General features: G+C 38.7%; 2 protein-coding genes across 3 annotated transcripts in view; one reads left to right on the top strand and one right to left on the bottom strand.

The window, feature by feature from the left end:
- CWC27 (CWC27 spliceosome associated cyclophilin) overlaps positions 1–6722 on the bottom strand; it is a 261252-nt gene extending 254530 nt beyond the window's left edge. For both annotated transcript variants that reach the window (XM_012462277.3, XM_064376014.1), the window contains exon 1: positions 6449–6722. In XM_012462277.3, coding sequence (XP_012317700.1) covers positions 6449–6490 — 42 coding nt within the window. In that variant the 5' untranslated portion in view covers positions 6491–6722. The remainder of the gene's footprint in view (positions 1–6448) is intronic.
- Positions 6723–6941: 219 nt separating this feature from the next.
- SREK1IP1 (SREK1 interacting protein 1) overlaps positions 6942–12122 on the top strand; it is a 51375-nt gene continuing 46194 nt past the window's right edge. The window contains exon 1 of the mRNA XM_012462279.3: positions 6942–7125. Within this exon, the coding sequence (XP_012317702.1) occupies positions 7113–7125 (13 nt within the window). The 5' untranslated portion in view covers positions 6942–7112. The remainder of the gene's footprint in view (positions 7126–12122) is intronic.

Raw genomic sequence — 12122 nt, 5'->3', positions numbered from 1 at the left:
TAAAGAACAATGAACCCATTAAGTTGTGACATTATAAGACAATTTTGTAATTACCCTTTTATTCTCTCTGCTCATTTAACATCATGCTATTCCTAATTTACAAAGGAACATTAATCTAATTCTAGTTGGTGATTTACTAAAATATTATATCTTAAAATCACCATCTTTAGTAAATAGAATCCTTCTAACAGCAGATACTCCTTGGTGGAACCAGAAAATTTGCAACAACTAGAACCCCTCCCTGCTGGGCCTACAGGAAACAGTTTATAACTGTCTTATTTATAACCACAAGTAACCAAAAAGAATGTTAGGCTCTAAATTTGAACATTGTGGCATAGCTGGAAAACAATTTCTCCAGTATTACTTTTTCTTTTTTCTCCCATACTATACCAAAGTAGATCAGTGTCAATAATTTGTGACCATCACTATCTTTTAGAATGCTCTTGCAACTAAAGAGTATGCAATGTAACTGTTCAGAAACATGAGACTGATTCTGATGGGAAGTCATTAAGTCACATATTTTATTTTCCAAAACTCTTTTACCTAATTTACACAAATATACTTTTGTTTTGGAACTGGAGGAAGTTTTAAAATCATTCAATCTGCCTTTTACAGATGACCCAAAGAAACTGTGAATTACTTGAGTTAGAAAACAAATAAAGTTAAATTGCTTATTAATAGCAAAGCAAGAAATAGCATTTCAATCTCTTCCGTCCCAGTCCAGTGCATTTGTGCTACAACTGCCTTTTCACGTCTGTTTCAGAAGCCAAGATAATGCTGCCATACATTTATATAATATGTAACATTGATAAATCCATTTGTCTCTTTGGGGGCTTTTATAGGCTACATAGTTTTCCTACAACTACTCTTCAGTGACCGTGGGGGTGAGGCCGGTGAAAATATGTACATTGTGGTATATGTTTAAATGGTTCTCTTAACCATTAAAGAAATATAAAAGATTTGGAAATGCACAATTAGAATCAGTGCATGGTTTTCTCAATCCATTACACTCTTTCTACAAATAAAAAGGGAAGAGTTCTTGAATGCCTTCCATGTGTCAGTTTTTGTGCCAGACACTTTACAGATCTTAACCCGTTTAATCTTCACCTACAAGATAGCTATCATTACTCCCACTTTGCTTATGAAGAAACAGAGACTCAGATAAAGTAATTTTATTCAAGGTCCGCAGTGAAAAACTTGAGCTGAAGACTGGCTACAAAGCCTATGTTTTTTCTTTATCATCAGATTACCTCCACAAAGTTCTCCATATATTCCATACTATACTGAAAACATAGTCCAGCAAGTTCTAGGGCCCTGCCATAGGTCTCAAAATACATCCCCAAGTTGCCCCAGTCACAACTGATTTGAACAGAGAACAATGTCTAAGTCAAAAGTAATCATATGTTAGCTGAACATAAACAAGGCCTTCCAACTTGCCTTGGCATGAAACTGCCCAAAAGAGATACTCCGTACTGGATGGTGACAAAGCAACCCAACTTGATTCTCACTCTCCTGGGAAGTATACATTTGGGATACACACTGAGAGAATGGATAACTGCCTCCTTCTACCTCAGAATGTATCTGGAATACCATTATGCAACGTGTTCTGATTTTCCATGAGGCTTGATGTGATGCACATCCCAATCTTAAAAGTATAGCATACCTGAAAAAACAATGTCCTATCCTGTCCTACCTCATTATCTCCTTGTATATTTGAAATAAAGCACTGTTGTTAAAAGGAATCTAGACTTGTATTCTCTTAATTGCAACCTCAAAGCAATGATCTCCAAACTCAAACTTTTTGTAAATGAAAACAAAAGCAAAGGGTAGGTGGGGTAGAGAGGGAATGGATCACACATCCACAAATATATTTATTTAAATACTTGAAATAAGATATGCTTTAGTATTATAAAAGAGTCACAAAACATAAAAATTTTAAATTACATTAAAATCGTATTTTAAAATAATTCTTATTTTAATTTTATTAATGGTACAATGAACCCTTTTAATAACAGCTTCATTGAGACATAATCCACATACCAAACATTTCACCCTTTTAAGGTGTATAATTCAGTAGTTTTTAGTATATTCACTACATTGTACAGCTACTACCACTATCTAATTCCAAAACATTTCACCACCGCAAAAAGAAACCCTGTATCCATTAGCAGTCGCTCCCCATTTACCCCTACTCCTACTCTCTGGCAACCACAAATCTACTTTATGTCTGTATAGATTTGCCTATTAAACATTTCATATAAAGTGAATCATACAATATGTGGCCTTTTGTGTCTGGTTTCTTTTACTTAGCACAACGTTGCTTTCAAATTACATAGGAGTCTTTCAGTTCTACACACCTACTTTTTGAATGTCTTGAAAATCACAATGGCTTTATACTCTTACTGGTAAATATTTCAAGACACAATATATATTTAAGACAAAGTTCACCATTAAAAATAATAAACAGAAATCTATATTTCCAATGGTTGTCATAATAATTTGTTTTTTGACAGACTTCCCATGTTGAGGTATCAGTACTAATCATGTTTTTATGGTTTGCTTGTTTATATTATTATCTTCAATAAGAAATTTGTGAGGGCTGGTTTAGTTAATCTAAATACTATGGTCTTTAAATCTATTTAGCTAGTCATTATGAAAAATTATATCACTTAGCCAAAAAAGTGACTGAACAAGTGAACTTACATCATTTTTTTTTTTTTGAGTAGTTGCCTTGCCCTGTTGCCCAGTCTGGAGTGCAGTGGCACAATCTCAGCTCACTGCAACCTCTGCCTCCCGGGTTCAAGCGATTCTCCTGCCTCAGCCTCCTGAGTAGCTGGAATTACAAGCGTGCCACCATGCCCAGCTAATTTTTTGTTTCGTTAGTAGAGATGGGGTTTCACCATGTTGGCCAGGCTGGTCTCAAACTCCTGACTTTGTGATCCACCCGCTTCAGCCTCCTAAAGTGCTTGGATTACAGGCATGAGCCACCACGTCAAGCCATTTTATTTTTTTGAGATGGAGTCTCGCTATGTTGCCCAGGCTGGAGTGCAGTGGCACGATCTCGGCTCACTGCAACCTCCACCTGCCTGGTTCAAGCAATTCCCCTGCCCTCAGCCTCCCGAGTAGCTGGGATTACAGGAGCATGCCACCACGCCCAGCTAACTATTTTGTATTTTTTTTAGTAGAGACAGGGTTTCACCATGTTGACCAGACTGTCTTGAACTCTTAACCTCAGGCAATCCTCCCACCTCAACCTCCTAAAGTGTTGGGATTACAGGCGTGAGTCACCATGCTCAGCTGTCATCTTTTTATATATGTAAAATAATGCATTTAAACAAAGGAAAAAATACAAATATATATAGATTTTCTCCCCACAGCTTATGGATGGTTTTGCACACCACCTGAAGTATGCACTTACTGGTTTAGAAACCACTGCTCTAAAGAACACACTAATTCACATCACTCCTCCCTCAACAGACTCTTGAATCAGGATGCCCAAATAATACTGGTCCTTCCACTTAATATCTTGTTACCTTGTGCACACTATCTAACATCTGTCACTTAATTTCCTAATCTAAAAACAGGGATAATAGTATTTTTTAGGATTTCTGTGAGGACAAAATGAGCTATAATACATAAGACTGTTAGAACAGTACATGACAAATAATATGTGCTCAAAAAATAAGTCATTATTATTCTCATAAAAGAGGTTTTTTGGCCACAGGCAACTTACACCTGGTAAAAAGAATGCATATATAAATGAGCCACCTTGCTCACCAGGGTTTCTTAATCTTTTCATTAATAAGCTACTGAATTAATAAAGAAAGTACATGGCTCCTTCCTCCTCTGGCCATACATTCTCTTTGGCTATCACTACTTTGTCAGGCCTCCTTGGCTCTTTCTCTTAAAGTTCCCAATTAATACTTAGATAATATCATGTTTCTTACAAATACATATATAAATACACTTATAAAACCATTTTTATTTTCAAGATATTTAAGAAATAAGTGTGTAGAACAGGAAGACAGACCCTTATAATTTGAAAGCAACATTATGCTAAGTGAAGAAGCCAGACACAATTTAGATTAAGTGATCATAATATGTGGAAATTTCATCTTCAGGGAATTAGCTCTTACGCTTAAGAAAATTTCTATCAAGTACTACATTTCTTTACCTCATCTTCAGGGGCCAGGGTTATAGCATAGCACAGCAAAACACAGCACATTTATGGATATCAACCAGGGGCCAAGAACTGGCATCATGTGTCAATTACTTGCCAAGTTGATGCTAAGTTCTTTGAAAGGAAGAATTTTGTCCCATTCACTCTGAATGTCTCTGTACCCTTTCAGTACCTAATGTACCATTAGATAGTAAAGGCAATAAACATTCACTGAACAGACTTAATACATTTGCTTCAAATTCTTTGTAGACCAAATTTTTTGTCACATCTCAACCTTACAGAACTTAGAAGTTTTAACATCTTGGAACAGCCTTATCCTGGAAAAAGTCCCAATTTGTTATTAGATGAAAACTTGGGCCCTTATGTTATCATTCAGCCCATTTCTGTTCAGAAGACAGTATTTATCACATTTTGTAATTAAACATTTACTTGCATGATTATTCAGTCAATGTATATTTCACGCAACTAACTCATGACAACTGAGATAATGCTGCTTTTTTCTTTCCATTGTATCCCTAAAACCTAGCATAGAGCCTGGCACAATAATCTATTCAGGCATGTATCCTTGTTAAAGCTTTTCATCTATATGACCATGTCAAATCTTCCTTTAGAATAAAGGGACTAAGTCTGTCCTTGACCAGCAGCATTATAACTTCAAACTCACTGATGCTTAATACTTCTCAAAAACTAAGAAAAATGTAGTATTAAGTCATCTACCCATTCATTTATTCAATACATATCTGAACTCCTTTTATCATGTGTCAAGTACTGTTCTAGATGCTTGTCTTGACCTTACGTTGCTTGCATTCTATAGGGGCAAAGTAGGAAGAAGGATATGGTAATACTAAATAATTAATAAATACTACGGAAAAAAACTAAAAAGGTTAAGGGGGCCAGAGAATGCTGGGATGCAAGGCATTATTGAAGTTTGCTATTTCATAGAAAGTAGATACGAAAGGGCTCTTTGCTAAGGTTGACACTTGATTAGACAGAGGAACAGCAAGTGTGAGGGCCCTGTCTGGTAGGATGGTAAATCTATTCAATCTCTACCAGTGTTTATTAACGGGGGGCGATATTGCCCTCAAGAAACATTTTGAAATAGGAGGAGGTAGGTATTTTGGGTTACCACACTGATATTAAATAAGATATGTGAGGGGTAGGATGGACATACTAACCTACAATGCCCAGGAGAAGTTCAAACGAAGAATTGAAGGAACTGATTTATCCAAAATACTTGCTGGGAAATTTTTGCGGGGAATTACAGCATTTTTGGTTTTGCTTTTAAATCGCCCTCATTACATTATCAAATATCAATGAATAAAAGACTGTATAAATGATTTGTAATGAATCATGTAACAAACAGGATGGTATGTCGTGTAAATTTAGCTTATCTTAATTGAACTATATACTTTCAAGCTCATCATTTTCTCCAATATGCTGATTCATCAAATTTCATATGTGATATAGGCTAGGTCTCAATTTAAGAATTCAGGTGACACTTATTCTACTACTGACTCTTCTGCCTTGTACTGTATACAAACACCTTAGATGGGAATTGGCATACATTAGCCATTAAATCAATCGGAGAAACATTTTTCCATTCTAATGTGGTAATATTCCCCATTTCCCACTTTCTCTGACTGACAGTCATCTCAGGTTTTAAAACCAGCTCAAAAGATAGCTTCTTCATGAGGCTTTTCCTAACTTTCCCAATTGTTCACTACTCAGTATTACCATAGTAACAAGGTCTCTTCTGTACAAGCACGCTTATCAGACATACAAGGCTTTTGTTTACCTGCCTGTCTCACAAACTAAACTATAAGCTCTTCCGGGAAAACTACCTTACCTATGCATCTTTGTATCTCCGGCGCCTAGTACAGTGCCCAGTGCCTAGCAGGCGTTCAATTAATGATTGTAGAAGAAATGGAGAATTAATGACCTCCAAGTTAAGCAAAGAATATATCAAACTCAAAAATGTACTTTTAAAAACCTAAGGCCCTAGATATCGGCTGCGTGAGTTGGGTTAAGGCAGAAAATAGGACCCGAACGCTGCTGGATAGGGAAATCTCCACTTGACTTTTTCAAGTACATGCTGAGAAGTACCAGCTTCAGTGTTTCGATGCAACATTGTCCACAGGAAGAAGTAAAGACAACACTTCTCGTGGTCTCTTCCTACCACAAGATCCCTGAACTCATCCCTCACCCCAAATCCGGGAAATCTCACTTTGGGGATCCCAGGGCCCCAAGTTCCCTAGATGAAGCTCTCACCTTCCCGTTCGTGGGAGGCTCCTGGATGTAGATGTTGCTCATCCTGATCAGTACTAAGGACTCTCTGCTCCTTAAGGGGGATGAGAGTGGACGACCGGTCACGAAAGCTGTCCGCCTACGAGCACACTCTTCCTTAAGTCGAGTGGCCCAGGAAAGCTTCAGTTTGTCAACATCACGCAAGACAGGGACACCAAACACTGCCTTTGCCCAAAACAGCCCCTCTCGGACGCCGCCATGTTGTTACCGGACCCGAGCACCGCTAACCCCGAGAAGGGTGATTCCAATGTACTCCTGGGTACAAAAAAAGTCTGTAAAGCTACTATAGCTTATTGTAATTTGTATTACAATATTAGAAGGGGCACTTCGTAAGTCTTGGCAATGTTTACTTCACTACTCGCGTGTGCAGATCACACTCACCACCCCCCAAAACTAGCAGTAATGGTCCGGACCATGTGTCTTCAGCAATGTGACTCGTCCGGAAACCGCATCTGCGTCTACTGGTTCTGTTGTCGCTAGAGGCTTACAGGGCCTTCTGACAGTAGCGAAGGTGCTGCCGCTCTGGGGAAGGCAAACGCCGCTTTGGCTGTGCCTTGTCCTTGCAGCTGGCGGGAAGCAAGCGCCTTTTCGAAAGCCGGAGGCTCCAGTGACCCCTGTCACCACCGTCATGGCGGTCCCAGGTAATGAGCAATTACAGGGCCCCTGCGTCCGAGCTCGGAAGGGAGCGCAAGGGAGGGTCGGGAAGGGTGCGGGATGTAGGGAGCAGCGCCCATGGGGATTTAAGTGGAGGCCTTAAAATTCACAGGTTTGTTTTGTTTACATGAAAAAGTTTACAGTCCAAAGAAAAACTCTGAAGGAAAGAAAGTAACTATCTCCCTCCCCCCCGCAACTGCATGGGATTACAGGGAAAGTGTATCGTGGAAGGGAGGGAGAAGGGAGAGACTGTAATTGTAGGCCTAAGGGGGCAGGCGGCCAAGAAAAACTGCCTTAATTGTGGTATGGCTTTAAAATAAAATTTGAAGTGGAAACACTTGGCCGACCCAGGTAACCAGAGGCATCGTTTGTCTTAGAAGTCGCTAGGACTAACCGGGCGTCCGGGTTCTACTCCTAGCCCTTCCTGTTGTAGGTAGCTGCTCTGTGGCCACAGATTGGTCTCTTTGTGCCTCTGGGCCTCAGTTTCCTTATAAAAATAAGGAGCTTTGTTGAATTATGTCTAAGATTTCTTCTGAGTCTCAAATTCTGTGTCCAGAAGTTACTGTCCTAAAAATGGTGAACTCGCAGAATAATTAAAATATTTTCTCGTCCTCAACTACCAGCTTACTTGGAAGTTCTAGTAGGGGAGAGCATCTCCTTAAACCGGCTTTGCGAACACTGGTTGCAGGAGATATTTTAAGAAATATACACTCCTCCACCCTATCCCCCCCAACTTGGAAATTCACAGTGCACTTTAGTAATAGAAAAGATTCTGAGAATTACCATGGTTCAGAGCCCTAACTGTTTAAACCTACCCTTCCCAGTATTATCTGACCAGATTCTTTGTTCTATGGCAGCCTTTTTGAACCTCATTCTACAGATACCTGTTATGGGAACACTGTACTTTTGTACCAACTGCAGTTTGGGGAGGAGTACATCTGGAGCTGTGAGAGAGGAAGTGTACACTCTTTATTAAGTGCCTATTGTGTGCCAGGCAGTGGTACTAGGCATTGAAAATACAATGGTAAGCAAGGTAGACATGGTTACACTTCACACGAAACAGAATTTAGCAGTGAAGAGAGAGAAATTTACAGAAAATAGAACAAGTGCCATGGCAAGGAAAATACAAGAACTTAGGAAGCACATAGTAAGGGCACCAAACACATACAGGATAGGCGGGCAGAAGGACTTTCCAGAGGATGTAGCCCTTAGGAGGAGATCTAAATTATAGGAGGGGTGGTTTGGAGGGAGAGGGGACTGCAGTTGGAGGAACTGGATACGTAAAGGAAGAGGAAATATGTGAGAAGAGGAAATGAAAGATGCTTTCTGTAGATGAAACACAAATACAAATGAGAGATAAGTGAGAAATTAAGTAGAGAGATAGTAACTGTAGCTAATATTTACTAATATTTATGTGTCAAATATTTCAGAATGAAAGATGTTTTCTGTGGATGGAACTCAAATACAAATGGGAGATAAGTGAGAAATTAAGTAGAGCGATAGTAACTGTAGCTAATATTTACTAAAATGTGTCAAATGTGTCATACTGTATTAAACATTGTATTCTATTTCATTTAACATGCACAACTACACTGTGAAATGAGTATTAATATTCTCATTTTACAGATGAGGACACTGAGGGACAAAGAAATCAAGTAATTTGCCTATTAGGAGACAGCTGGTAAGCAAGAGGTCCGTCTGGCTCCTCTAGACTGTGCGCTTCATTCATTTTGCCGTAGTATAGGATAACTTAGGTAGTTTCCAGCTCTTGAAGAACCTTGTAGGCCATGACAAGAGGTTTGGCATTGTCCTAAGAATAGTAGGAAGCCATCTAAGGGTTTTTAAGTAGATTTACATTTTGGAAAGATAATTCTGGCTATACGGTAGATTGGAGGCAAAGTTTACCAGTTAGGAGTAATTCTTGTGAGTTATGATGATAACTAAATAGGTAAGAAGAGAAGTAGGTAAGTTGAAGATACATTTTTGGTGGTAGAATCACTAGGAATTGGTGATTGATTCAATGTGGCTAGGTAAAAGAGGAAATGAGGTTTACCTGGGTTTCGCTGTGAAGCAGTGGGGTGGAGCTATTTACTGATATAGCAACACCTCACAAGGAGCAGGGGTTCAAGGGATGATGATGGCATCCAATTTGGGGCTTGTTGTGTTGAGGTTAATCAGACATAGGAATGGAAATAGTAGTAAAATATATAATTTATAGCTTAGGAATGAAGTCAAAGACAATGATTTGGGTGTTATCCACACACATAAAAGGAGGTAAGGCTATAGGAGTGGAGCAGTCTGCTTAGGTGGTGTGTAGAATGTGAAGGGAAAGCCTGTAGCTGAAGCCTGGTGATTATCAGCATCTAAGAGGCCAGCAGAGAAAGATAAACCTACACAGTAGATTGCCTAAGCATCCTGATGGGCCAAATCAGCTCTGGTGATCTTTGTACCACACAGCTGCACCCAAAGTTGACCTGTTATCACTGCTCATTTCATGACTTGAGCAAGCCTTTTGGGCACCCCTGTGGTATGGGCACTCTGGAGGACACAGTGTTATAGTCTGTACCTTCATAAAACTTTAAGCAGTACATGAAAATGTACTATGTAAGAAAGGGGACAAAAGTGATTTTTTTAAGCCCTTATTAAAATATCTTAAACTAGGCCGGGCGCGGTGGCTCAAGCCTGTAATCCCAGCACTTTGGGAGGACGAGGTGGGTGGATCACGAGGTCAAGAGATCGAGACCATCCTGGTCAACATGGTGAAACCCCGTCTCTACTAATAGAAAAAAATTAGCTGGGCATGGTGGCGCGTGCCTGTAATCCCAGCTACTCAGGAGGCTGAGGGAGGAGAATTGCCTGAACCCAGGAGGCGGAGGTTGCGGTGAGCCGAGATTGCGCCATTGCACTCCAGCCTGGGTAACAAGAGCGAAACTCCGTCTCAAAAAAAAAAAAAAAAAAAATCTTAAACTTAGATCAGTGTTATAGATAGGTTAACTTTCTTTCACTACAGAATAATGCTTCAAAGTATAATAATGTTAAATTGAGCCATTAAGTTGGATGGCAAGATATAGATAAACTGTTTAAACCCAGCAAAAATTGAGATAATAGGTGTGACAGCGCTGTAAAAGTAGAATGCAAGTGTCATTAGAAAATACAGATACAGAAGATCTTAAGATAATTTCTTGGATGATCAATCCAGGCAGAGTATTCAAGGAAAATAGGGCAAATCTAAACGTTTCAAGGTGATTATCAAGGAGGACAAGTATGTTATGCTCTTTTATTTTAGGTTTCATAGATTCAGTTTGGCATTTCTTGGGGTGGTCCTGCTAGTGATTATGACAAGGTATTATTATAAAGTAACAAGGCTGCTTTCCACAAACCACACATAAAAATCAGCCTTGTCTGTTTTATGATCATGTGCTTCACCTGTGTTTCCATAGCATTGTGTGTTAGCTTATTCCATTATGTAGGTAATACAATGAAATGTAGGCATTTAGGAAAATCTTACTCTTAGTTGTTATTATAGAAATACCATTTGATCACAGGTTTCAGTGAAATTTACTTTCTGTGAAAAACTGCTTTTCGCATTCACAGTTTTTGAAATTACCTCCAACATTCATGTCAGTGATTCACCACTCTCCATGAAGAGTTGAACTGGCACAAGTGGCAATGTATATTACTGATGTAGCTGGCACAAAACTTTTTTCTTGTTATCTCCTCCACGGAAGCCCTATAGCCAAGGTAGGGGATTTTTCTACGGCCAAGTTAACATTTCAGTCTGGCACATCACAGTGAATAAGATTTTTTTTTTTTAATTTCTCTTTTCTTTTTTTTTCCCAGGTCAGTGTACAAAAGACTAATTTGATGAATAAGATTTTTAAAACACATTATGATTGTATCTTAGTAATAGCAGAATTCTAATTTACATCCAGTTTCTCTTTATTCCTAAACTAGACTATAGGTAATTTCTTTTCTCTCTAGTCTGTATTGCACATTGCTGCTAAAATAATTTTTCTAAGTCATATATCTGATCCTCTTATTGCTGGGAGGGAGGAACTTAGTTCTTGACCTCTGTTTGTGAATTTTGTAATTCTTTTCAAGCCACTTAACCTTTTTTTGTCTCTCCATAATAGAGTTGAAGTCTAAGTTTCTTAAGCTTCGAAAGTGTTAAAATGCCAAAGCTCCCCATCTCTCTATGCAAGAATGAAGTGCGCACTCCCAAGCATGACCAAATCACTCTTTCTACTCTTTCCTTCTACCACTCCCTTCATACATTCTACAATCCTGCAAAAATCTGACTTGTCCAATTATTCTGTGAACTTCTCAAGTGCTTTGCTACCTATGAGCCTTTGTTATTACCTCCTATATTGCCCGTAACTACTAATGGGAAACTTTCCTGATCTCTTGGCTGAAACTCTTGCCTGCCACTTCTTCATGCTTATTAAATATAGCTCTGTGTCTTCTATGGAACCAGGCCCATTCTGTCATGGATTACAGCTGTGGGTGCATTACCATAGATAAACTAGTATAGTGTCACTTTCCATGGGCTGCATGTGGCCCAGGACGACTGTGAATTCAGTCCAACACAAATTCGCAAACTTTCTTAAAACATTAAGAGATTTTTTTTGTGTGATTTTTTTTTTTTAAAGCTCATCAGCTATTGTTAGTGCATTCCAGTGTATTTTATAGTTTATACCCTCATAAAACTTTAAGCAATACATAAAAATACTACTTAAGAAGGAGGACAAAAGTGATTTTTAAGCCCTTATTAAAATTCTCTTAAACTTACACCAATGTTATAGATATGTTGACCTTCTTTCAATTCAAAATAATGCTTCAAAGTATAATAATGTTAAATTGAGCCATTAAGTTGGATGGCAAGATATAGATAAACTGTTTAAACCCAGCAAAAAATTGAGGTAATAGGTGTGATAGTGCTGTAAAAGTACAATGCAAGTGTGGCCCAAAACAATCTTCTTCTTCC

Source organism: Aotus nancymaae, unplaced genomic scaffold, assembly GCF_030222135.1.
Source record: "Aotus nancymaae isolate 86718 unplaced genomic scaffold, 86718_ANA_hifiasm-v0.15.2.pri h1tg000014l, whole genome shotgun sequence".
In the NCBI taxonomy this organism is placed as follows: Eukaryota; Metazoa; Chordata; class Mammalia; order Primates; family Aotidae; genus Aotus; species Aotus nancymaae.
Note: the sequence above shows the minus strand (reverse complement) of the source record. Positions and strands in the feature narration are given on the sequence as shown.